At 38.7% G+C, this 27,203-nt stretch overlaps 1 protein-coding gene across 8 annotated transcripts in view; it reads left to right on the top strand.

Moving 5' to 3' along the window:
* GRIP1 (glutamate receptor interacting protein 1) overlaps nt 1-27,203 on the top strand; it is a 314,298-nt gene that overhangs the window by 284,770 nt on the left and 2,325 nt on the right. For 5 of the 8 annotated variants that reach the window (XM_085044549.1, XM_085044560.1, XM_085044545.1 and 2 more), the window contains 11 exons: nt 5,249-5,318; nt 5,562-5,707; nt 8,888-9,032; nt 10,087-10,226; nt 10,395-10,583; nt 13,099-13,252; nt 15,042-15,245; nt 17,624-17,735; nt 17,880-17,924; nt 20,342-20,575; nt 26,467-26,613. In XM_085044549.1, the coding sequence (XP_084900675.1) occupies nt 5,249-5,318; nt 5,562-5,707; nt 8,888-9,032; nt 10,087-10,226; nt 10,395-10,583; nt 13,099-13,252; nt 15,042-15,245; nt 17,624-17,735; nt 17,880-17,924; nt 20,342-20,575; nt 26,467-26,613 (1,586 nt within the window). The remainder of the gene's footprint in view (nt 1-5,248; nt 5,319-5,561; nt 5,708-8,887; nt 9,033-10,086; nt 10,227-10,394; nt 10,584-13,098; nt 13,253-15,041; nt 15,246-17,623; nt 17,736-17,879; nt 17,925-20,341; nt 20,576-26,466; nt 26,614-27,203) is intronic. The other 3 variants (XM_085044547.1, XM_085044546.1, XM_085044552.1) reach the window with 2 other exon arrangements.

Below are 27,203 nucleotides of genomic sequence, written 5' to 3'. Positions count from 1 at the left end.
TTTCTCTTTCTTGGTATTGTTTTCCTTGGTAATGAACACCAAGTGTGCTTGCATGGAGTTACATCCACGTGCTTTATTGAAGGCATATCTGAGGTGACACACAGCACTGAAGACAAACTAATTTGTGGTCTTTGAAAAACAAGACTTGTAATAGGAGAAGAGGTTTTCCTTAGTTTCAGATTTATTAATGCCAGAGAAAAATAATAGAAAAAATTAAATATCCCCTTAGATAGCATAACCCCTTAAAAAGTAGGACAGAAGAAAGTTTCATGAGCATCATCGTTAATGTTAATCCAGGGCTCTGAGTTTTGGAAAGTTTGCATCAGTTTCCTCCCAGTATATTGGTTTTACCCACTGCTACCTTCATACACACACTGGCATCCTATCATTCTTCCCTGATCTCAGCAATATCTAATTTTCCCAATAATAGATGCTTACATTCAATAAGGACCTTATTTCATATTTTGAAAATACACATGGCTATATATTTAATGCTTCAGATATCACTAATTTCACATCCAGTTACTGATTAGAGCAGTTAGAAGGTTTCAGTTCTTAAAATTACATCATCCAAATAAAGCACAGGAGTGTCCCTGTGTATGTGATTATGCTTTTATAGCAGAATCATTCCCTAGAAGGATGGCTTTCAACTAGATCTAATAGTGCTCAAATCTGTTTCAATTTATTTGCCAGTGACATTGACTTCAGACCATGTAATGAATATAGATTTTCTTTTTAAGGCAAAAACTTTTTTTAAAGGTTTTTGAGGCCACTGGCTATTTTATCATAGACTAGGGGTTTTTTTGTTAAAGACATTGAATGATGTCCAATAAAATTACTTACTAGTGGATTCTAATAATTGTAGTTAACAGGTTTTTTTTCTGTTTTCATTTTCTTTTCTTTTTTTCTTTCTTATGTAAGATTCTGATATCCTTACTGGTAATGAACTGCAGCACCTTGCTTCATAAATAATCTCTCTGAAGGTAATGGCACTACTCAAAGAATAAGAAGCTGCAAAGCTGGTAAGAATATCAGAATCTCACCCAAACTATGATCAGTTTTTCTGAGTCACTTTGACTAGCAGCTATAGTGTAGTCTGCTTTATTGTTTTTTAATTCCATCAGAAACAAGCTTTGTAAATATCTACAGATATTTAGCATGGACTACGAGAAATTTTTTTCTAAAGCATGTTTCTGTATATTTTGGGATTTCACCTGGCAAGCTCTACTTGATTTTGAAACATTAAAAGTAATTCTTTTCAAGACAGAAAAAAATCTTAGCTGCTCCACATGAACCAATACTATAGGAACAAAAGAGCTGCATCAGTGTAATTTTAAGAAGCTCTTTTATCTTTTTAATAGCCACACTCTTTTAAAAAATGTCTAGTAGCTGTAAACCAGCATTTGGATAAATGGACTGACTTTGTATGAAAAGTATTTTTCCATTACATGAACATTTTCCTCTGCTTGTTCAGTTGGTTCAGAGCTTGATCAAACTCCAAAGTTTGAAGCCAGGCAGAGAGTAGTAGGTGAGTTTTGGCTGCATGGTGGGTGAGATGTCCACCCCAAATCTGTTGAAGTCAGTTTGTGGGGAGTTTTGTTTGAGTTAGCAATGAAATAAGAAAGGAGCATTGTTTGAGGGGTTTTTTCTAACCTAATGGAACAGCTGATATACAAAACTGGCAGCACTTCATTGAACTTGCTTTCAAGTGGCAGGGGAAGTGTAGTAGAAGTAGGTTAGAGTCCTAGGATGGAGACCTGGGATCATAGAGTAATTTAAAGGGAGAAAACAAACAACTTGCATAAGATCAGCTGTTTAGCTGCAGCACTAAATTTAGTACATGTACAACGTTATGGATTCTTCAGTCCACTTGTGGTTATTCATACAGACTCTAAGGTCTCTACAAAGGCTGCACATTAAGTAGACTAACAGCTGGAACAGGGAGGAGAAAAGATGAGATCTTCATTGGACAAGTAAATGGAACAAGGAGAGAAAACAAGTGGAAAGCTGTACCAGAGACAGCAGATGAGGGGAGAGACTGAGCTATGATCAGGAGTTGGGGCAGCTGGAATTTGAACAAGAAGGCTGGACATGGATGAGTGATAAGGTGCTTTGTTTTTAACTGCCTCTTAAAACCAGAAATAATTCTGAAATGGAGACTTGAAGCTGTACAGAGTCACTTCAAGCTTGCATTAATTGATGAGGATATATTAAGTGGTCAAATACTGCTTTCTCACTGGAACTCTTGTTCTCTCTCGGGAGAGAGGAAACAATGGTGTGTAACAAAGGGGATGGAGGCTGCATAATGAGTGAGATGGAGCAATGCAGAAAGACAAAGGAGGCGATCTCATGGTCAAAGTGGTTTAATGCTACCCTGGAGAAATTAGGGTGGTTTTTCTTTTTGCTGCAAAAGACTTGTGCTGAGACAAGTAATTTTGGGGGCTGGGGGTGCAGATTTTCCACAGGTGGCTGCGTGATTTTATGCAGAAACATTGAGATCATGGGGTTGCACTCACAGAAATGCTGCTCATCTGCAGCTGTTGCTGAAAATGACAGTAATTGTGTTTTGGACATAGAAGCTGTTCTACAAACTATTGTGAGAAATAAAGGCATGGATATCTCAAAGTGCTCACCGAAAACTGTCATATGTTGACTTAAATGTTCCTGTGTTTCCTGTCCTTATCTGTAAAATCAGGATAATAGTACTCAATCTTCTTGCTGGGGGCAGCATCTGTTCACCAGTGTTTGGGAGGCAATCTTAGGCTGTGGTGATGTGCAAAAAGTACAAAAGATCAGGAGGAAATTAATGATTTTATCTCTGCAACACAACTTGAGTAATTTGTAGTAAGTATGTCGTGAGCATTGAACAATAATAAAACCAAGTGTGGTGTGTCTGCTTTTCGGTGTGGGGGGATTCATTTCACATGGAGCTGGTGCCTACAAAAAGGCTTTCCTCCTCCAGACCCAGTAATAGCCCGGGGTAACTCACAAAATACTGCTGGTTCACACTGACTCCGTTTGAAGCGTTGATAATTATGTGTGCAATGTCATACTCTTTGCATCCACATGTACTTTTTGGCTCTGCACTTTGAGCTGTGGTCTTCTCCTCATTTTGGCTCCTCCTCTCTTCTTTTTCAACAATAATGGACTGTTTTCTTAAGCATTTCAAGACTCAAACCATAGACTGCAGACATTGTACAGTGGGTAGCATATAACCTCAGAGCAAGGCAACCAAGAGGGTAAAAACATAGAATTAAAAAAAGAAATCACCAAAGTGATACTCTAAAATTTTAACAAGATACTAATTGGTGAAACAAATCCAAAAGATTCATGTAAATTATGGAATTGTCATATATTTGACCCATGACATGAAAACATGAGAAACAAGTGACTAAAATGACATATCTTGCAAAGAGTTAATTATTGTTCTCTAAATTGCAACATAATCATTTCCTGAAAGTGTGCTGTTTTAGACAGATTTCTAAAAATATTGAAAGTCCTTGTGTGTCTGTCTTCTGGACTTTTGAGACATTGCATTTGAAATATGGCTACTTAGCAGTTCTTGAGCAGTTCCTTTGGACTTTCAAAGGCTTTCTCAGTGAGGGCAGCTAAGGTTAACAAGACCTGTTAGCATATTGTGTTGGAAATGTCATTATTAATTTACCATGTGGTTGCTGTAGGTGAAGATCTGTCATTTTGCATCAAAGAAAAGATTCATGAGCTGCTAAAGTAACTGACATCAGGATTTTGTAGGTGATCTTCCAATATGGGTAGCTTTTTGGGTGATTGTCAGTTCAGGCATGGGAGCCTAATGGAAAAGTACCTTTTGTGAAAGAATGCAGAGGGCTCCGTACACAGAGCAGAAATAGCCTGGGGCAGTTGAAGAACCCTAAATGTGCAAAACCCATTAGTGCTTTCAGGAGAGCTGAGAGCCTTATACCATATGGCAGTGTTTTAATATCAGCACACTCTTTGTTAACAGTCTTAAAAATCAGTCTGTGTTCACCACATGGAGCACCTCCTGGACAGAGCTGCTGTGGGTGATAATTCTTCCCAGAGGTAGACAGCATATGCCACACAGTTGTCTAAAAATGTGTCTTCATCACCCTCAAGTTCTAAGCCCACTGCTTGCCATATCAGATCTTCAGTGCATTCTTCTGTCAGCAAATGGATGAACTGTCTAAAACAATGCATTCAGTGAAGCCACTCCAAGAAACAGTCCTCTGGAAGTAGTCTGTGATCATTGTTGTCTTCCTCTGGGGTATTTAACTGCTTCCTAGGCAGCTAAAGGTCAAGCAAAATTGATGAGTGAATTTCCTGGCCAAAGGAAATTTGTCAAATACTTTTGTACAAGTTGGTAAAGAGTTGCAATGCCTGGCGTTGAACAGCAGAGCATCCTTTTAACCATGAGGGACAGATAGAAAATTGACCATTAATGTTAGGTACTTCCAAAACAAGATGAGTTAAGTGTGCAAGGAGAGGACTAGTGGGAGTTTTTAAGGCCCAGCAGCAGTAAGGGTGTAAAGGTTACTCATCCAAAGAGGCACAGGTTGCTTCAGAAGAAGCAGTGAGTTACAGTGAAGGAAACATTTGTGTGATGGAAGCTACACCTGTGCAAACATGGTAACTGTCTGTCAGCCCAATGGGGGGTGTGTCCACTGTCCTCAGCATCCCATTTATTAGGAAGTAGATTCCTCCTTCTCACCCAGGAAGCATTATCTTCATACTTTGGCCTTAAGCACTGGACAGGACAGAAGTTGATGGAAAGGATGTGGACTAGCCCACTAGATATTTTGCCAGAAGCAGCTCTGTTGGTCAGGGATATAGTAAAACAGGATTTATTCTGGAAAAATATCATCATTAGTGGTTGTGCTGAAAGATTCTAATGACAGAAAATCTTCCTTATGTGTTATAGTTACACAGCATTTTATGATAGATCACTGGAGCTGTACTGGGATATCTTCACATGACTCAGTCCTGGTCTAACCCAACTTCAGACATGTCAGGCTAAATTCACTTTATACTAGTCACCACAATTTCAAAATTTTCTAATTTTGGAGGAGTATCCAGTCTTGCTAATGTGCTGTTGGTGTTTGTTTGTACTTAAAGTACATATAATATAGGGGTAGGGAAGGAATATAATACAATTAAATAATGTATATGAAACATTCATTGATTTATGGGGAAAACTAGTTGATCTGCGTATCTAGAAACAAAAATAAATGCCTGTATATATTCTTAATTACAGCTCCATCAAGTAGAAAACCAGGGGACCCTCTGGTTATTTCTGATATCAAGAAAGGAAGTGTTGCTCACAGGTAAGACATTGGAGCTCCCAGGAAAAATTTATTTATGTGTGTAACCAGCCAAATTCAAGTTAAACAGAGAGAGCTTGTAAGAAACTGCACCTTTTTTTTTTTAACCAGTTAGAAAATAAAATCCATATTAAGAAATAATTGTCTTAAAAATCCATCTTATTTCAATAATAATGTTTATACCTCTTAAGATACCTTCTTTTAATATTACTAGAGTTTCATGTAAGTTTGTTTGCTTGTTCACAGAACTGGGACACTTGAACTGGGTGATAAGTTGCTGGCAATAGATAATATTCGACTTGACAATTGCTCAATGGAAGATGCTGTCCAGATCCTTCAGCACTGTGAAGACCTTGTAAAGTTAAAGATCCGCAAAGATGAAGATAATTCCGGTATTTGCAATGACTGTTGCAGATTCATGTGTATTTTCAGGATTTCTAGAACACAAGATTTCTTTTACGTTTAAATTTTAGTGAAATGTTTTTCCTAAACATGTCTAGTTTATGCTTGTGATAATCAGAAAACATCACCTAAAAAGAATTTTAATGGTATATAAAGTTTTGAATTTTCTCACTGGCTATATTGCCTGCAGGAGCTCCACTGCAAAATTTGGTCTTCAGTTTTCTGAAAAGACAATTTGCCCTCAGGTGCAGCCATATAAAGTTGATCTGTTTCTTACCAGAGTATTGGAATTTTCTCTGCTTTTGAGACTGGAGTAATGGCTAGCAAAGCATGGATCCCTAGGCCTCATTTCTCCAGCAAAGTGGTGTAGTGTATGCTTTGTCCATAAACTTTAAAATTTGACTTCAGTACAGCTGTTCACATGCTCAATGGTAAGTAGTACTTTACGCTTTGTGCTGGATGTCTGATGGAGGAGCCATGTCTGATCAGCTCAGTGGAACAATGGACCTGCCATAGTTTTGTACACCTACACCTAGTAATAGTCTTGTATCTTCCCCATTATGGATTCCATAAGAACAGAATTTCTACCTGGAGATAGTGAAGTGAGTTCTGTTATGCACTGTAGTGGCAAAGGAGGTAAGGCAGTTACAACTGCTGTTATTGCTGGTGTTTGTATTACAGCATTACACAAAAGTACAAACTGCAGATTCACTTCTTTTGAGCTCTATGCAATCCCACAGCAAAAAGGCACAACCTGCCACACTTTATTATTTGAAATTAAGTGCAACTGTTGAAGTGGTGTTTAGAATTGCACTTGAACTCTGTTTTCCTCTTTCTTCCTGCTTCCTAATTGATTTTGAAAGCAAACAAAGTGTCTTCTCAGTATTATCAGTACAAAGCAAAGGCCAATGCATTTAGTACCTTGTGCAAATTGTTGCTGTAATTGCAATGTGGATTTCAGTCTTCACCCACGTAAAATAAGATCTTTGCTCTCTTTGGTATTGCACACTATGGTGTCTGGTACAGATTTGAGTCTCAGTGGGATTCCTGTACCATGGTTTTCTTTCACACATTCACATTGCTTGTTTCATAGTTATATCATATACCTATATCAAGATTCTCAGACAACTACAGTGTTTTATCCAGACATGACTGGTGTACATGACTGGTGTAACTGAACAGATTCAAATGTAAATGGACAGCTACTCAGAAACCTACAGAAAAAAATTCTTTATACAAATTATTCTTGTCACAGTTAGACTAAGTGTCAAAGCGTAAATGAAAGTATTTATGGCAGATTTTAGGTGCTTTGAAATTAAAAATGAGTGTCTCCTGAAATGTTAGAGAAAAAATATTTAGGAAACAGTGGCATAACAGTAGCAAAGGTGTAACAAAAAGTTACAACTCTCGTGAGTCCAGCTCTCATGTGGCAGAGCTGCTGAAGATTAATAACTTTGTACTCACTTTGCTTTTATAGTAAAGAAATGTCAGTATTGTGCCAACCCTTAGCAAGTACTGGCTATTACCTTTTCAGTTATCTTGGCAGGTTACTTTTCATCCTTCAGTTGAAGTCTTGTACCATGTCCATGCCACAGCTGCATAAACAGTACCAGCATTAGATCCCAGGGGATTTGTGGTTGTTCTGTAAATGCTTTAAGCAAGCAAAGCTGCTGTTTTCTGCTGTGCAGTGGCAGCTTTCATGCTAGCCCACTGCATGCCAGCCAGAGGCTTCCAGTGCTGTCTTGGGAGTTGGGTGCTTCTGGAAAGAGCATGTCAGAGAAAGGGCAGTTGATGTGAGCTGTGCCAAAATACTGAAGGCAGTGCCCCAAGTAGGCATGAAAATCCGAGTACTCTGTGCTGAAAAAATACCAGTAACTCTTCTCTTTGATTCTCTGGGTGTGCCATTTTCTGTACATGGACAGCAAGGAGGAATAGTAGAGAGCAGTGGTGAGGGGGAGCTAAAGACCAAATTTTTCTGAAAGTTGGGAAGAAGCAAAGTAGTTTCAAATATATTAGTGTTCCTCCAGCTCTGCTTAAAGTATCACATTCAGTAGTGGAAGAAAGCAACTCTTTGAACCTTGCTAGTGGTGCAGGTGGGTTTGGTTATTTTTTTTATTTCTTCCTTTTTAAGCTTTTCTATCTACAGGAACAGAAATGGTAACATTTGAATTTTCTAACTTAGTTAGTTGTAGTAACATTTATGGGATGTGCATCCTAGACATTTTCCACATTCACTGAACTGTTCAAAATGTCATTACCCACAGGTCTAGGAAAACTTCCCCACCAGACCAGTCATCCTAGCTGAATACCAATATCAGAACATGAGCAAGAAAGCACTTGTTATTTTGATTTGAGGAGAAATCTGGCATTTTAAATTTTAAAATGTTACTTCACAACTCAAAGATGCTGCAGCTGATCGCTCTCCTGCTGCAGTTGGGTTTTTTAATAATATGGAAAGGGCACTGTATAAATGCAGTCATCTTTCTTGTTGGTGCAATATGTATTGAGTATTGTTTAAGGAAATACATTGTATTTAAGCTTACTCAGTGATGGATTCTTCTCCAGTTCTGATAATTGTTCGGTGAGATAAAATTTCAAAATTAAAAAATGCAGATGACTTTGTGCAGTATAATGAAATAATATCTAACGGACTTATTATTCAATTTAGGTGGTAATTCAGTATTCAGAAGATGTCTTTGATTCAGTAACAAAACGTTTAAAACATGTCCATCAAAAACATGGATTCCTTTACTAACACAGCTGCTCATCCTATAATGACTTTTGACTTTTCCCAGAATTCTTTTAAGGAAGTTTGGGTTTAAAACTTTTGAACTACATTTAATTTTAAGTACCTTTCATTCAGTTCAAGAGACAGATGAGTTATCAGTATTTAAAGATCTAAAAATTTTTAAGAGAGTAAAATTTTGTCTTAACAGAATGAGGAGAGTTTTTGTGTTAATTTGTGTCCAGGTTTTGGTAACTAAAAATTGCACAGTTGGTAATTCCTTTTTTTTTTTTTAAATAATCCAGTAGAATATTATTAAGAATTGTATCTGAAATATGATCCTTTGAAAATGTTGTTTCATTACCAGTCACTAGACTGAAAGTGCTATTTTTTTCATTCCCTCTTTCATAAGAAACCAATTGCATCCCCTTGGCATTTATTGCAGATGAACAGGAGAGCTCTGGAGCAATTATTTATACTGTTGAGCTCAAGCGCTATGGTGGGCCTCTTGGCATTACAATCTCTGGTACTGAAGAGCCCTTTGATCCCATAATCATCTCCAGCCTTACGAAAGGAGGATTAGCTGAAAGGTAAATTGGAAAGCAAATTATTTTTAAATGTTCTCTTTGTCAAGATAGAGATTCATTTTGTTTACCTAAAGATGCTAATTTTCATTGTTTAGCAATTAATTTTCATATAATTCTCCAAATCTGAGTTTATAATCTTTTTGCTGTTGTTTTTTGATCATTGCCAAGCCCAGGAGCATGAACAATATCTGAACACAATGTATTTGTACACACTATACAAGGCAGAGGATTGTGGTCCTTACTATAAATCACCAAGGAAAATGAATCAGTCAAACTGCTCAGTTATAGGAACATTTTAGCAGCCTTTTGAAACCAATAGCCTTGTTTAGTACAATAAGTAAAGAAAGCATTTCATGTGTCCAAGTTTATCTGAGCTTAGCATACACTTATCTGCCACTGTGTCTGTATGTGCCCTTGCATACACCATAGAAAGCATTATCAGAGGAGCAGAAATGCTCCTCATGGTAAGTGATAGATAGAGAATAATGAAAATGGCAAAGATTTTTGTCACCTGTGTCTCACATTGATTGAGTCATTGAAACTTGTATCTTTGGTGGTGGTCTCAGAGAGAGCTTAGAGCACACAAAACATGATATTACGTGCAGCCAGAACCAACAGCGAGTTACACAAAAATATTTTATTTTCTTTTCTTGATTGACCCATCCTGAAGGCCAGGTTTCTGAAATACTGGCTACTTGCTCAAACTGCTTTTATTTATGTTGTGAGGCTTCTAGAAACTTGACTCATTTCAGACTTACTGAGGTGTCTGAGATTGCTCTTGAACAGGTGGGCTGCAGTGATCATCCTGCAGGTGATTAACTCAACTGTCACAATAACACAGAAATCCACATCTTCATGCCTCAGCTCTGCTATTGTCACTACAGCAAAGGTGACTTGCTTTAAGCATTTCTAACAAAAGAATTACTCTGTAACAGCAATAAAAGTGAAATGAAAGAAAGAAAGGGAGATGAGCCTTTTAAGCTCCAGAAATGCAAAGAAATTGCCTTTGTTGCGTTTTACACTCTACTCAATGTTTTACTTCTCTCTCTTATTGTAGGACTGGGGCAATTCACATAGGAGACAGAATCCTAGCAATAAATAGTAGCAGTCTGAAAGGAAAACCTTTGAGTGAAGCCATTCATTTATTACAGATGGCAGGAGAAACTGTCACCTTGAAAATCAAGAAGCAAACAGATGGTGAGTGTGGCCAAGGCTACCATCCATGGTCCTTAATGCGTGTGTTATTGCAGATTAACAAGCATTTAAGCCATCCATGGAAAAGCTTTGTGTCAGGAGTGAAAAAGCAGATTCTCAGAACTGCAGTAGAGCAAGGATCAACACTTTTTTTTATATAATCCTATTCAGCTACCAGTCCCAAGAAATTTTCTGTCCCAGTGGGTCACGTGAGTGAACTGAGTGATGCTGAAGATGAAACCTCTGCTGCACACAAATCTGGCAAGCTCTCGGACATCTATTCCACTACAGTCCCAAGTGTTGACAGCGCAGTAGAGTCATGGGATGGCTCTGGTATTGATACCAGCTTTGGAAATCAAGGTACTGTCAAAAATACAATCGACATTTAAAGCAGGAATTACTGCATTCATGGTTGACCTTCCTTTGCCCTAAGGAGAACTCTTTTATCTGTACTAATGTTTAACCCTGTACTTTGTAATGTGCTGCTGTCTCATTATGACCACCCACATCAGCAGGCATCATGATTTCTTACACTTGGCTGGCCTCAGATTCATTCTTTCATGAGGATGCGATGTCTTACAAAGCATTTATCAATACATTAACAGGCTTTTGTTAACTTTACTGACATCTGAATAGCTTGGTCCATAGCTCATCCACAACTAAATGAGTTTATCCTTCAAGTACAGATCAATGCAAGGCACAGAGCACTCTGGAGATGTTCATGAGTTTGATGCCCATGTGCATTAATTTTTAAATGACCACAGATTTATTATAAACTGCTGAAGGGCAACATTAGTCATTGCTTATGATTTGTAAATCTTTTGCTTCTTCCTCATTCCTGCAGTATTAACATCTAACTTTCAGCTGTCAAAAACAATCATTCTATTTAAAGACATGATTTTCCATAATGATAATTTTTTTATCTCTCTCTGACTTGATTTATATAGGATTTTCAAATAATCTCCATTTGTAACACATGTTTATTTAGGCATGGAGGGATATAGACATCTTGTAATATTCTTGAGAACAAGAAAAGTGACTTATACACAGCTTCAGTGTTTCATTTAACCCTTTTAAAATGGTTATTTCCATAGTAAAGCCTGTATTCCCATAACCTGGGAGGTATTTGGAAAGATAGATCCTTACCTTAAATAATTTTTATGGGAGGTAGAATTTGGATAAATTTAACTCCTTTTCTTAACTGTGTTGGTCAGTTATTCAAAAGAAGTTATATTAGATTTTCTTCTGATATTTTTAAGTTCTAAGGAGAAGTATTGCTGAAGAAGTGCAAGAATGGTAATTCTCATTTTCTGGATGAATTCATGATATTTGGAGCAAATTGTTCAGCTGTGGAAAGGATTGAGGCCCAGAATGCTTTCCAGAGTCCTGATGATTCAGATGCCATGCCAAAGCTGGACCAGTATCTCAAAGCAGATTTTTTTTTTTTAACTCCCTTGAAAAAATCAGCCCAGACTTGGCTGGATAAGTGGCACCTCTGCTAGACAGCCTGAGTGTAAACAGATTTTTGCCTTGACCCATCAAACTGAGTTTGGCTTTTCTCCAATCCTTTCTTGGCAATAAGCACAGACTAAGCAAGCTGAGGAGTTTGGGGGATGTTTCTGGAGCACCAGATAATGCTTTATCCTATTAATTACCAATTTAATGCTGGTGAGTTGTCTTTTTTCTCCTTGAATTAATATCTCATTTTGTACCTTTATATTATGTGTCTGCCTTACTAATCAGATCCTTCACCACACAGCACTCATATCTTCCCAACCAATACCTTTCCTAGAATCTGGGAGTATGTTAATGTCTGCTAGTTTGCTGGAAAATACTCACAGCTCTGTAGTTACACAGGATTTGAGGGAGACAGGTCTAGACGGATTTATGAAAGCAAATTACCCTCTTTAGAGGGGTGGCAGCAGTGATAATTGTTAGTCATCAACAAAATAGTACTTCCTAATCCAATATGCACATCAAAAAACATCAACCTGTGGAGCTAGAGAAGGAATATATCAAAGTGAAACAAACATACATATATATGTTTGTATATATATATTCTTATATATCTATATAATGTATATCAGTTCTGCCATAATGGATTTTGCTTACTAGATCAGCATCAGCTTGAGACCTGTTGATCCATGTGTTCATCTTGATACATCACTTGGAAACTGGTTCCTACTTGGAATTGAAAGTACACCTAGTTTTGGTTAAAGAAGTACTACTGAAGTAATACCTGCTTTGCTAGTATGATAAAAACACCCAGAAATATACCCTTCAGGTATAAAAGCCATCTGATGTGCACAGCCTTGAGACACTTAGAAATGGGTGATAGAGATGGTGTGTATTGGTCCTGGGAATGTGCCCATTTTGAGAGGCCTTTCCTGAGCTCTCAGAGCCCTAGCAAAAGGGCATGTGAAAAGCCACATCCTTGGGATTTTTTAATGCATTTTTGCAAACTTTTTTCAATACATCTGGAGCAGCTTTCTTAATAACTTAGCTTTAATTTTGGGCATATGTTTTATATGACCATGTTAACATGTATTTAACACATGTAATTTATTAACTGCTGTTCAATGTAGGATGTCAAATTGGAAATGGATGAATTGTGGCTATGTCCAGAACTAAATACAGAAGCAGCTGAGACATAACAGTAGGAGAACAGTGTTAGATATATTTAAGATTTTGCTTTCAGTGGACTTTCACAGGAGAAGCTGCAGACATAATCAAGGTCAAATAATCTGACTACAACAGAAAAAGAAAAAAGGCAACAATGATGAATCCAACAGTTCTTGAGAGCCCAGCTTCAGAGATGTGCTTTCCTGTCATTTCAGCATATGCATTGCTGTAAATTAGTAATTCATCTTTTTAGGACACACCTATCAGGCTTCAGGATACAACTTCAATGCCTATGAATGGAGGAGTCCTAAGCAGACTAGTTTGTCCCCTCCAAGCAAACCCCGGAACCACCCATTTCATGAGACAGGGCTGAGTGATGACGAGTGGGATCGACCTGCAGCGAGCACGTAAGTTCCCATACCACTGCCTGTTCTCTGGTTTGCAGCTGCAGCAGTGCCTAAAAAATGAACATTCACTGTCTTGAATGAAATAATGTTTTTCTGATGAAGCTATACTAGCTCTTCCTTTAAAAATGAGATACAGTGTACTTCATGAAACTAATTGGGGTGGACTAGTGATCTTTATGGAGGATTATGATGCCAAAACCAAGACATATGTTTATTTCCAGTTACTTCAGCCAATAAAACACAACATTTATCCCTTAAGAATCAACAAACAAAAAATTAGGGCATTTCCCTGGGCAAGTTTCAGAAAAAATCTGATCTGCTTTCCACTCCACAAAAATAAACCTACAGATAATGTGGCTAAAGACAACTGGTGTGTTAATCTTTTCTCTTCTATGAAAATTCATTTTGGTTTGGGCAAAGAAGCACAAATTACAGTCTTCCTCTGTAAATGCTTAAGACATCCACATTCAGGAGGAGAGATTCAGTAGGAGTAAAAAGTGATCCAGATACAAATGTCTTGTCCAAACCTATGGTAGTTTGCCATGCATTTATTCCTCCTCTCCTGAGAAGTAAATCTACATTTCAGTTAATTTGTCTGCAGACCAAAGAAATTCCTGAGAAAAAAAAAATTTAAAAATTACTTCACAATTCTTGGAGATAGTGAAAGAACCAAAAGACTCTTATTTTCTATTCTAAGCTTTTCTCTTTCTTTGGATCTGTTAATGCATCCACTGCAGAGACTTGGATTATTTCTGCCAAAGAGGAGCTCTTCCTCAGATATGGGAAGACAGGCATCACAGTTAAAGAGACTTCTGTGCTCTTTGTGCCCACCCTCAGGACCTGCAGACATGCATGTCCTTCATGAGAAATACACTTTCTTGGTGTACCAGCACACTGAGCCTGAAATCCCAGTCTGTGAAAAATTAAAGTTCAGTACTAAAGAAAACCTTGTGCCTGTATAAACCTACTGGATAAGTAAATCCATAAGGTCCAGTCTGTTACCTTTGAAATACAAATCAAGGCAAAGTTCAGATGCTGCTTTTCAGAACTTGAATGACAAACCCTCTGATATAGCCCATGGCTTTATGGCATCTTGTCTGGAGACAAGCCTGGCAAGATGACAGCTAAGATCTGGGTAAGTGTGAACCTCAGTCCATATCCAGCTTTGATCCCTACTGCAGAAGCAGACTGGCAGTTTTCATGGTCTAGTAGTGGGCAATGTTTAATAAGGAAATGAGTTAGTTTCCTTCACACTGCCCATTCTTGGTAACCTAATAGCTTTAGTTTAATAGCATCTTTATCTGCAGTTACAGCCCATATTTTTTTCTCAAATGAGCTGCAGCCATGGATTCCAGAACACCTACTGGTTTGTAGCTATGTAATTAATGGGCTGAAAAAGTTGATGAGCAGTGAATCAAGGAGCTGGATTGTAAAATACAGAATCCTGTAAATGAAAAGCATGTGTTCTATTGCCATTCTAAAGCACTGTTCAGCAGAAAGTATGCACAATAATGAGTCTTGTTCTGCTTGTCAATGTGACTTACACCTGAGAGATGCAATACAAATTAAAATAAAGATTATTTTAATGCTGTATTGGTAAAATGGATTGTGCCACACCTGATGGTGTTCCTGTCCCAAGTGCTAAGGTATTTGAGCAGAGTATGTCTGCTCTTCAAGCCAGTTACAGGGATCCCCAGAAAAGCACCTCTTCTCTTGTAGTTCTGGCTAAACAACTTACCTTCTTCTCTAGCACAACAAAGTAATTTTTTCTTACCTTTATTTTGTGTAGCACAGCTTCCAAGAATATGTGGCAACAGAAGGAGACTGAGACATTGGGAGAGAATCAAGAAAACCATTTAAAGCAAACATCTGTAGAAAGATCAGGTGGAGAGAGCATCAGGAGCATGAAGAAAGAGGGAAAGCTGTGGAAAGGTGCCTCTGGAGGGCAAAGGAAAGGTGGGGGACAGCTGGAAGAGTGGAATACTTCTTCCAGGTAGGAAACCAAAAAGTGCATAAAAGTGAGATCCAGGTGGGCTGAGGCAGAGGTGGGGGGTATGAGAGGATGGGGGAAGAAAGGAAAAACAGCTGAAATCAGAAAAACAGGGTAAAAGCAGAAAACACCATGTTAACTTGCTGTTGAGTGACAAGGAAATTCCAGTGGGCAAGCAAATGAAACCAGAGAGCTCAAACTGCTCTGTAGCCTGGTATCTGCCTATCACTGGCACATAGGTCAAGTGTGTGACAGTTCCTGCTCCAGAGAAAATGTTTTACACATTAAAACAATGCTTACAGGAATGAGTCTTCCAGATCCAAGAACTCTGGATTAAAAAAACTAAAAAACACAAAGATTTTGTCTCTCGTATGACAATGAGAACCAAGTCATAGACACCCATGTCTTCATTATCTGTCCTTCATTTACTGCCTTGCCTTCAGACTTTTTATGCATCTGAATTTCTGATGGCTCTTCGAGTAAGCATCAGAAAACCAAATATACTCATGATGGGTCAAACAGTATTTGACTTAAAATCAATCTCTCAGGTTTCAGATAAAAAGAGCCATCTGGATAAATTATTTTGGTACCTCTTTTGGTTTTTTGGTGCAGTAGCTCAGCTACAAATTACTCATTTGGTTGTAATGAAGATGCAAAAGTTGAGATTTCACACACCAGGAGAAAAGACTCAGAGAAAGAGGAAAAGAGGAGGTGAGAGCAGAAAAAGAAGTTACTTCAGCTAAGAGGTCCAGACACAGAGGCATCATGATTTTATATTTCACAGAAGTCAGAGAAGTAATGAACCTCCAGTTCTGGGAAATTCAGATTTTGCTGTCACAGACAATTGCCTCAAATTATCCTGTTCATTAGCTTAAGTTCCATTTGATATCATTAATATACAATATAGCAATTGTAATGGATAAATTAGACTACATTCAACGCTGGCTATTGAAAGAACTACACAGATTTATTGAAAAAGGTAATTTCAGAAGTCAAGGATCTTTCTAAAATCATGTTTTAAATACTTTCTTGTCTTGCCTGGGAGGAATTGCATCTGTGATCTGAGTAGGTATTCTTGCCATTGCTGTATCTATTGCAATATCTTAGAAGAGACACTGATGCTAGGTGGAGAATCATTGCAATAAGAGATTGAAATGGCTGACCATTGTCTGCTTGACTGATTGTAGCTGTAAGAAAGCATCTCTGAGGCAGAGTATCATGTGTGTGAAGCATTCAAGCTGTCCTCTCTTGTGCTGGGCAATACTCCTATTTAAAAGCTATTCTGTAAACAGAATTACATTCACGCTATTCTCAGTAATACATTGTTTGTCAAGCAAGGCCTCAGATGCTTCCATAATGGTGTTTGCTCTGTTTATGTGCTGTTAAGCACCACTAGCTGCAGTCCATGGGCTGCTGCTCCAAAGTAACAGCTTGCTGCCACCAAAAGGGCGAATTGTCACTTTCCTTCCTCATCCTTCTTCCCCTGTGCCTTTCACATAATCAGCCCTCTCCCATGCAGCAGCTCTGATGCTTGTGTGAACCTTTATTGAGCTGCTTCCCCTTGCTAAGATAGAAAAAACCTCCTGCTTCCCTCCCTGTATACACACATACCCTGAAAAGATGTTGCTTTGGGCTGTGTCACCACAGCCCACAGTTGGTGGTTTTTATCAGACCTTACTTGCTGAGCAACTTTCCTAAGCATCACTGTCACCAGCCTCTGCTCTGGAGTGCTTGTGATAAGGCTTTGGTGCATTTATGAAACACCAGAGAACTAAGTTTCCATACAAGACAATGGCATCCCTGAAAATGGCATCCCATTGTGTTCATGTTTGAAACGATTGGAGCAGTTTATATTACGGCAGTCAGGTGGGCTTAAATAGATAATGATAAATGCAGCTTAGGCTGAAAGATTCAGGTAAAAAGCACCACCAAGCCTCTTTTGCAAAACGTTTGCAAAAAATTAGGACTCTTTCCATATTGCCTGGGAGAAGTCTGTGAGGTTGAAAGGTTTTATTGCAAATATTTGTTGCACGGAGCAGCTCCACACACAGCTACTGGTTGATTCATTACTTTTCATAGGGAGGTCCCAGTTTCAATCCAGCAAAAATGTGTATTGAATTGTTCTTGGAATCCATTTATCTCCTTACTGAACAACTCGCTGCTCAGATCCTGCCAGCTGCTAGTGACTGCCAGGTTATGAGAAGGCTTGTCTGTCATGTGCTCTGCATGTCCATCCAGCCTCTCTGATCAGCGACTCTCCCCCACTCTCCTGCATAACGTTCTGTCATCCGAGTTGCAGTCTGTGGCAAGGCACGTGTGTAATATATATTTTTAAAGGGGGAAAACGTCCACATTTTTTTAACTTCTCATTGTAAATCTAGCTTCACAGGTACCCATGATAACACCGAGGCTGACCAGGAGGAAAATTTCTGGTCTCAGGCTCTGGAGGATTTAGAGACCTGTGGCCAGTCAGGAATTCTGAGGGAACTAGAGGTAGAACAATCTTAACCTTTCTTTCCGATTATAGAGAAATATAATGGTTTTGGTTCAGTTTACATTCATTTTATTTTCTCCTTTTTTCTTTTAAGTTGCACTAATCACACCAATTCATTTAAAAGCTTTAACCCCTCTCCACAGGACAAGGCTGACAGGCGTCTGTGTTTGAGAAACATGACTCTCTTGGTACCTACCCTTTACCTTTATATTTTTGCTTGTGCAGCTGCCTCCCCCACCCCCTAACCAGAGCTGTTTTCTTTTGTGCAATGCAACCAAATTCTATAAACATGTTCACCCCAGTGCTTTTGACTTGCAGCTTCTGCTGTGCATTACCATCGGTGCTGTCTGTACAGGCAGCAAATGGCACAGAACTTCTAAGTGGGCATAATCTTCCTGCAGCAATACATTCCATTCTCTGACAGACGCTTCATGCAGCTTTTCTTAGCATGTTGTAGGTTGTCTTTTAAATTGAAACTTAATTTGATTAAGATGAACATAAAAGAAAATCAGCTTTTCAAAGTGTTTACCTATAGTCGTACCACTCTGAAAGAAAAAGAAGCTGCCAATGTGAGAAATGTTTGTTATACAGATATTTCTTCACAATTTATCAAATTTTCATATTTCATCCTTAAGTTTATTACAAATCTAACCATGCTTTGTGTTAGATTGTGCTGAATGCATAGAGGGAAGGAAACAGAAACATAGTAACTTGGGAGTCTTTATTTTTCTAATCACCTTTTCTCTAAGTTACCTAATCAGAACAGTTACAGTTATACTGCCAATTAAAGCTACAGAATGAAAGGTCCTAAAATATTTTCTTTTATGTTCTTTTAAATTCCTGGAGCTGCAAAACTGGCAGAATCCCATTTTCATTTTCATGTTATATAAAGTCCTTTAGCAGCCAGGAGGAATGTGAATGGCATAACTGGGTGAAAGTTTTTCAGTTCAGATTAATTTACTTCCTCAGATATATGGCTTTTGTATTGCATGTATGGATAGCAAAATGTGATTCTCATGTATTTGTTATTGCAAACCAGAGAAATGTAGGAGAAAATGTTATACTGGTTTAATTCCATAGTTATATATGGTTCAGTACTGCAGGCTTCTCTTGCAGTTTTCAGTATTCAGAGCATCATAAAAGGATATGGAAATAGATAATTCCAAAAGAGAAATAGGTCATCCATGCTGACCAAAATTCAGTAACTTCAACACACTGGATTTTCCTCAGCCGTTCACAAAAGTGAAATACAGAACTGTAGATGTACCATTTATAGCATTGCCTCATTGCACAACCTCCAGCTCTGAACAGAAAGTCAGACTCACTCAGTGTGACAGGATGCTGAGAATGGCCATGCCTCTACTTTATGAAGTGCCATGGCATAGCCAAGGACTCCTTATCATTTTTCATTTCAAGGTCTTCAGCCAAAGAGCAAAGAAGGCCATTGTTTGCCAAGTCCTCTGGCTGCTTTTGCTCTATCAGGCAGTAATATCAGTCATTACTGAGCACAAAAGAGTGTTATGGCTACAATCCATTATCTCATAGTGAAAGTAGTGCTGGAGCTGTGAGAAGGAAGAGTGACAGACATGCTCAGAGTCATAAGAAAATATTTATTTGTCTGTTTTGCTCTTATTTTTTACTTCTCACTTGCAAGCAGGCTGCCTGCATCCAGTTCCAGTCAGAGTTCAGGTTATGGTCTTTAAATTTCCCTTTCCACTTGTCCATCAGAAGAGATAATAAATAGGAAATTCAGCACACTCTGTCCCTGCAGTGGCTGTGGCAAAGTGCATTTGCCTCCCATTCCCTGAAGCAGAAAATCTTTCACAAGGGAGAAGGCTCCTTGCAGTGCTCCAGTGCTTTGCAAGTTAGTCTGTTCACCCAGTGGACGAGGTGATTCCCATCCTCATCTTTCAAGATTTCATCCTCCATGTATTCTTGCATCTAAAACAAAAAGGCTGGCTTTTACTGAGATTAAAACCAGCAGTGAGGCCAGGGCCAGTATTAGTTCTGAGCTAAGGCAGTCACTCTTGCAATATGCATCTCATGCAAAGTTTCTTTCCAGGCAGTGAGCTTACTTGCACTGAGTTTTCCCCAGCTTGGGGTGGTATCCAGGCACTCTGCCCATGCTGGCTCTAGAGCTGCCTACATGTTCTGCTGACTCACATTTTTTTACCTTGCACACACAGTCTGAATTGTAAATGCCTTTCTATGGCTCCAATTCCAACAAATGCAATTATGCCACAAGTTCAATGTAATTTTATTTATGTGTAGAATATTTTTAAAATAAGCAATTACACTACACACTCTTCAGTCTGCCAGGGGACTGGCTTACAAGCATAGCCATTCTAGTGCTCAGTATTTTAGTTTGAAATGCCATCTGAAAACTTCTGCCCATAGGGTTCATATATTGTTGTTGTGTTTTGTTGTGGTCCTTTATTTTATAGTGACTTGCAAGCAGATTGAACATCTATCCTCTTGCCTTTTGCTGTGCCCTGAGTGATTGTGTTCTAACAAAGAATAGAGGTGTTTTTCCTACTGCTATGAATTAACCGCTTACCTAACCCACATTCTCTGTTACAAATTAACCTGTTCATTAATGCTCTAGGCCACAATCATGTCAGGAAGTACAATGAGTTTGAATCATGAAAACCCACAACCTCGTAACCAGCTGGGAAGACAAGCCAGCTTCCAGGAGAGAAGTTCTGTAAGGCCACATTACAGTCAAGCTACTCGTAGCAACACATTGCCATCTGATGTGGGGAGAAAGTCCATGGTTCTGAGAAAATTTAAGCAAGAAATGAAAGAAATCATGTCACCAACTCCTGTGGAGTTACACAAGGTCTGTAATTTTTCTTCTGACAGCTTTCAAATAATGTATTCAGCCTAGAAACTCTAATTATATGGCAACACAGTAAGCACTTTTTATAATGACTCCACAGATGTAATTTGGGGGCCATGCATATTAGTTCTTACAAACACATTAATGATAGATCCTTATGGGGGAAAACAAACGAATAAGATGCATCCTTGTCTACTATTTCATTTTACAATAAATCCCCAAAAGGCACTGTTTTTTTGAAAGGAGCATGTACTGCTAATTTGAATTGACAGGACCAATAACTCTTCTCTGCAAAATGTGTTCATTAAGAAAGCAAAGTTTAATTTCTAGAAAATACATTTCTTTGGGAAATTACTCAGGAGGGTTTGGGGCTCCCATTGGTCCTTTTTCAAATTAACACTAATTTTGAATCAAATAGAAGTGATTTAATGTACATAATACTGAATGTTATTTCAAATTAGGTATTTCTTCTTTTCTCTTTATAATTCCTTTGCTCTAAAAAGGATAAATGATCTTCAGTCTAGGCAACTTTTCACAGCTCAAGATGGTTGAAATCACTTGGGGATACAGAGGTGGTTCTCCACTCCAAGGAAGTACAGGATAAAGTGTCTTTGGATGTGCACAGCAAACACCCTGCCACTTTAGGTCTCAAGTCCAGTGAGGCCATAACAGCAACCAGTTTCCAAAACTTCGAGGGAGATTTTAATGCACTTCTCCCTGGTGCAAATAAGCATCCCATTTCCTGCACCCATCTTCCTCGTGAAGCTCTTAGATATTTCCAGAAAGGAGGCAGAACATGAGAAACTTCATTAATACATCACGTGGTCATTCTCAAGAGATTTGTGTTGGTTTCTAATCCCTGTGGTTTGCCTGAGTTAAGTCTGTAGTTCAGTTTAGTTCAGCAAGGTAAGGACTCACTGAGTATGGGCTAAATGAATGTTTGTAGAAGGTAGTAGAGAATTGATCTCATATATGGTAAATGAATTCAGTGCCAGTGTAAATGATCAATAAGGATGTGTTGTCATAGTTTTAAGCTATTCATATTTCCAGCTTGATGTGAAATGATTACTGGAGTTAGGTACTGTGCTGTTTTTCTGAGAGGTGAATAAATGTGACATATAAAACAAAACTATGCCAGTAGGCATTTCACAGTGTGCTCACATTCAACAAAGGCACAGTTCTGGATTACAAAACCAGCCTTTCATGTTAAAATAAATCCTTGCCTGGAAAGGCATCGTCAGATTTCTGTTAATGAGTCAGTGGTATTCTGTGACAGTGACGAGCTGTTAGAGTCCTGGGCAGTACAAATACAATACAATACAAAGCTCAGTCCATGAGCTTTCTCTTGCTTCAGTTGACTATTTTTAAGATTGCTTTGACCTTCCCTTTGAGTAATTTCCAGGTTTTCTTCAGACAATATACTCAGTTATCCTGTCTGCTGAAGTGATGCTGAGTTTGCTTTTACTGTCTGTTTTCACCCAGAAAAGAGTAATTTCCTCTGTAAAAATCTAAAATTTGAACCTCTACCAAGGATTTTCCAAATCCTTACATTCATTCAAGAAAAATAGAAACTAGTGACTGGATCTAATGGTCTGATTCCCCAAAGTGAGCATGTAGCCCTGTGATCACACATGCAGGTTAGCCCAGGCAGCATGAACTGCTTTTGTATTCATGCCCATCCTAGCAAGTTCTTACTTCTTAGTTTTCCCACTGGTTCTTGTGTAGCAGTGTGCCTGTGACTCTCTCTCTCCTCCTTCATTTTTGTATTAGACCTCTAGTTTAACACTAATAACCTGTTCTCTTGGACAGCTTGTCCAGTCATAACTTTCCAAAGGAGCTGCAATGCCGCAGGAATGACTTCACTGTCAGGGAAATGCCTTGGCTGAAGTATTTTTCATATATCCTCCTGCTGGCAAATGTGTTCTTCCCTCTGCAGGCAAATGTCTGCATTAGCTGGGCCACTGAAAAATAGGAAGATTTGGAAAACTGTGATGGTATAAGCAGTTTTGAGATACAAGCTAAGAAACAGCTTGTCTAAGACCTCCCTCAGCAGATTTTCAAGCATGTACCTGACTACGTGCTGCTGAGCTTTCCCAGTGTCTTGGCCAGGGCAGGGCAGGGCAGGTGCCTCTGTTCCTCTCTGTCAGTGAGATGAGTCTGTGTCCCTCTTGAGTCAGAGCCTTTGTGCCCACAGGTCAGAGTTCGCTGTGCAGCAAAGTAACCTGAGCTCTTCACTGCTCTTTCTTACTTCACAGCAATGCATTCACCAGTTGTGCACTTGAACTGTCTTTGTCCTGAGGAAACTAGGATTGAGATTAAGTGTCCTACAAATCTCTTCAAACATTTGTTCTAGATGGTTTAATAACATTTAATTTAGCTGGATACTGTATTGCTATACCAGTACCCAAATTTAATGAATGCCTTTAATGATTTTATCTACTTAGGTAATAATATAGATTAATATTTTTCTAAAAATCATAGCAGACCATTTTTTAGAAGTTTCCTAGAGCACACATTGAGAGCAAAAATATGCACTAGGATCAGATAATTTTTCAATATTATTATTGCGAGTAGTCATTAACCTAAAATTACAGTCAGTTAAAATATCTCAATAGCTGATCTGAGCAAGATGTATGAATTTAAATTAAGCATTTTCCCATAGATTTGGGAGGGAGAAGAGGCATAGGCACAGACTCAAAATGTATGAGCTTGTGTTTTAAATTTGTAACTATTTAATTGCTTATGAAATATGAATTAAATTTCCAATTCCACTTACTTTTTCCCTTAGGCTCCTGACGTAAATTTAAAAGTCTAAAAAATCACCCAAATGGAGATTTTGCTATTGAGATCAAACCTTGCAAAGAGTTGTGATCAGCAGTACAGATAAACCAGCATGATTTAGGTGTTGTGTGAACTGTCTGCCGTTTAATTCCCTTCAGAGAGGGCTGCTGCAAGTGAAGATGAGGAACCTGTGGTAGGGTTTTGTCCATACCCATTATTAAATGGAAACTGAGTATTTCAGATAGCAGGGCTTTTATCAGACATTCTCTTTGAAGAATATATGTTGCCCTAAGAAGAATTAGCCCCAAAACTATAACCTCTAATACAAAAGAAAGTTCTCTGCAGATTACTTCCATCTAAAAAATGTGACAGCTGTCAAACATGCAACAAAGTTTAATTGCTACCTCATCCCTGAAGTAAGCATCAGTTTCTTTAAGTTCCAAGCTCCTGTTAAATATAGCAAAAGTCAAGAGAAGATAGCCATAAGGGAAACAGTTTGTAAAAATCTAGAATCTGTAGGTCTGAAGAACCACAAAAACCAGAAAATATTTTGAAATATGTAAGTTGTGATTGATAAAAGACTTTGGATGACCATCCTCAAGTTCTGTGCCCCTCCTTGCCCCCTGCCTTGCCTACTCCATTGCAATAACTTCCCACTGACCATGTACAGCAAAACTCCACTTTCATGCCCCTTATTGTTTGAATTGCTCCATTTTTTGTCTCAAGGTGGGCAGGAAGTAGCATGTGTATTATTACAGACAAGACACAAGTTAAGGTGAGCTAATGTGGAATGGCTCTTCCTATAGATCTCTAGAGCTGAATTGGTATGTGTTTTGTTTGCTAATAGATCACTCACTAAAAACAGGAAAAAAAACCAACATTATCATAGAACATGTTAATAGGACTGCCATCTGTGGTGAACTGTTCTCCACTCCAGCTTGGCTTTGAGAAATTCTTGACTATAATAGTGTCCAGTTTGGGGTCTGAAAATTAAAGAAAGATGTTGACTGTATGAATAGGGTCCAGAGAAAAACAAGTCTTATTTCACATCACTGCAGAGAAAGACAGAATAAAGTGATCTTGTTCTCTGAGGATGCCAACAGGCTTAAGCCTTAGCAAGGGTTTAGACCCAAGGAAAACATCTGAAGCACTGGAAGGGATTACTTTAATAGACTGTGGAGTCTCGATCACTGGAGATTTTTAAAAATGGGGCAGACAAATGTCTCTCTGAAATGGCTTAAGTGCAGTTGATCCTGCCTTAGGACAAGAATGCAGTCTAGATGACTTCAGAGAGTCCCCTGTTTCATATGCTTTTGTAGTTCATCTGGGGCTGGATCCAGCTCCACTGACTCCAGTGCCTGAAGAAGGGGAAAAGGAGTAAGTGGAAAGGGGAAGTTCCTTTTAAAAATTGTGCCAGCTGTGCTAGAACAGTAAAGACTATTTTCAGTCTTATCTTAGGCATGGTATCCCTTTTCTACATGAACTTTTCAAGGCTTCTTTAAGAGCAGTTAACTTGAAGCTCTTCTTTGTGATGGTGAGGGAAAAAAAGTTACTTTGCTAGAAGAGAATTTTGGTCCTGGTCCAGAGCTAGTTATTTTTAATTTCTGCCTTAAAGTGCACACAAATCTGTCAGTACAACGTATCTCCCTGCTTTATTTTTTTTTAGTCCTGCAGAATGGTGGTCTTACAGCACTTTTGTAGCCGCTTCAAACATACTTTACATCAAAGCCATGTTAGACATGCTGTGATATCACAAACAAAAGCCTCTGTTCATAACAAATTATTAGAATTTCCCCAGAGTCCTGATGATACAGCAGCTGTTGATACAAATTAAAATCATTTTATGATGAATTATTGTGAATCTTCAGATACGTTTTTCCATAGCTGAAATGCCCATAAACTCCTAAAATTCATGCTGGGATGGAGGACATACGACAGATTCAGCAAGAAGTTACCTTGGGGGAAGATGGGGAAAAAGAAGGCAAAGACCTTAAACACTCCTTTGAGCAGGACACTGGACTACAGACTTCCCAAAGTCCCCTTCAATTTTGAATGATTCTGCAATTCAGAAACATCAGGAAGGAATTCAGTGGCTGGCACACACACAAGGATGCAGCACACGGAACATTACTTGTACCAAGCCATTATAAAATTATGGAACACTTAATGTTGTCGTTTTTATCAGCCAAGATACGATAAAACCAGTGCATTTTGAATCCAAGGTGATAGATGCTACAGCAGTCAAAGCACAGTTGTGACTGTGCAGCTGTATCTGTGCACAGTGCCAGGTGGCACATCCCTGACTCACACAATTTACTGGCACAGGTCAGCGCTCCTGATGTGAGGGAGGACCAAGAGGAAAAAGCCCCTAAGCATGCTGCTTATCTATATAGAAGTCTCTATCTGTCAAATAGCCAAATTCACAAAACTATCTGTGAGGGCTTGTCTTCTGAACACCTGAAAAACCTTCTCCTAACAGTTTCATTATCTTCTGCTCCCTCCTTTTGAATGACCACCTCATGGCTATGTAATTGTAAGAACACTGCCTGCAAGCTCTTTCAGAAGGAGCCTTATTTGTATTTCCTTAAAAGATTGCATTATAACTCTTATACTGAGCACTTCAGAGATTAGGCTTTACAGGGTGGAGCACAGCCTAGCCACAGTCAGGCTGTCTAGAGCTTCCAGTGATGATGGCCTTCATCCTTTTATTGGAAGACACATCACCAGTTGCTGAGGCTAGGTCTTCATACCTGAAGCAAAACTAAGCCTTAAATTGTACTCAGATCCTTGCAGTTACAGAACAGAGAAACAATAAGACTCAAAAAGTGACACAAGAAAAGGTGGGCTAAATACCACAAATTTCCATCTGACAAGCAGGAGTGAAAAGGGTTGTTTATTACTGAAGTATAAGGTGGCTTCTGAGATATTAGCATAATGTCAAAATGGGGACAACTTTAATACTGTAAGTACCAAATAGTAGATAAGTGATCTCTCTAATGTGGAGGAAAGAAAAAATCACCAAAACTGTCCTAGGTAGAAAGCCTGCCTAATGCTTGTAGAAATGGGGACAAACTTTTTTCCCTTCTCATCATGTCACATCTCCTCTACAGGTAACTTTGTACAAGGACTCTGATGGAGAAGACTTTGGGTTCAGTGTCTCAGATGGTTTATTGGAAAAAGGAGTCTATGTTAAAAACATTCGACCAGCTGGCCCTGGTGATCTGGGAGGTTTAAAACCATATGACAGACTTTTACAGGTAGTGTTTCTGGCACTATACAGGTTTAGTGTGAAGGAACATGACATACAGATTACTTTGTAAAAAGATTTACTCAAACCAAAAAAGTTTGGAGGGTGTTTGGGTACCTGTCTTTGGAGAGGTGATTATAGAAAACTGCACAGTTTTGCAGTTTTGTTTCTTGGAACAGCCCTGTAATCTGCATTGCTTATTATATCTTAAGTAATGAGCACCACTGTTTGTTTGTCGTTCTGCTGGGAAGGGATGTATGCAGGGGGCAGGAAGAAGGACAAACATCCATAATTGCTCTGAACCGCAGGCTGTGCTATGTAGATTTCTTAGATTTCTTTTCTTGGCAAGAAGAGGCACCACTTCACGGAGCTTTGAACTTTTACACAGTGGCACTAAAGCTGGATTTTCCTGTGCAGTCAGATTTATATAAACAAATTCCTTCAGAATGCTAGGTATTTTAGAACTCCAAAGGAGACATACAAATGCTCACTAGGAAGCTTGAATTTCCCAAAGCATTTCCAGACAGGTTTGTCTTTTTTGCTGTTCTTGATACAGACCTGAGAATTATTTCTGTGTTTAATCCAAGTGTTGACTGACAT

The sequence above is a fragment of the Lichenostomus cassidix genome, chromosome 1Aa (genome assembly GCF_008360975.1).
Source record: "Lichenostomus cassidix isolate B80296 chromosome 1Aa, HeHo_3.0, whole genome shotgun sequence".
Taxonomy (NCBI): domain Eukaryota; kingdom Metazoa; phylum Chordata; class Aves; order Passeriformes; family Meliphagidae; genus Lichenostomus; species Lichenostomus cassidix.
The sequence above is the reverse complement of the archived record's forward strand: the minus strand, read 5'-3'. Positions and strand labels throughout refer to the sequence as shown.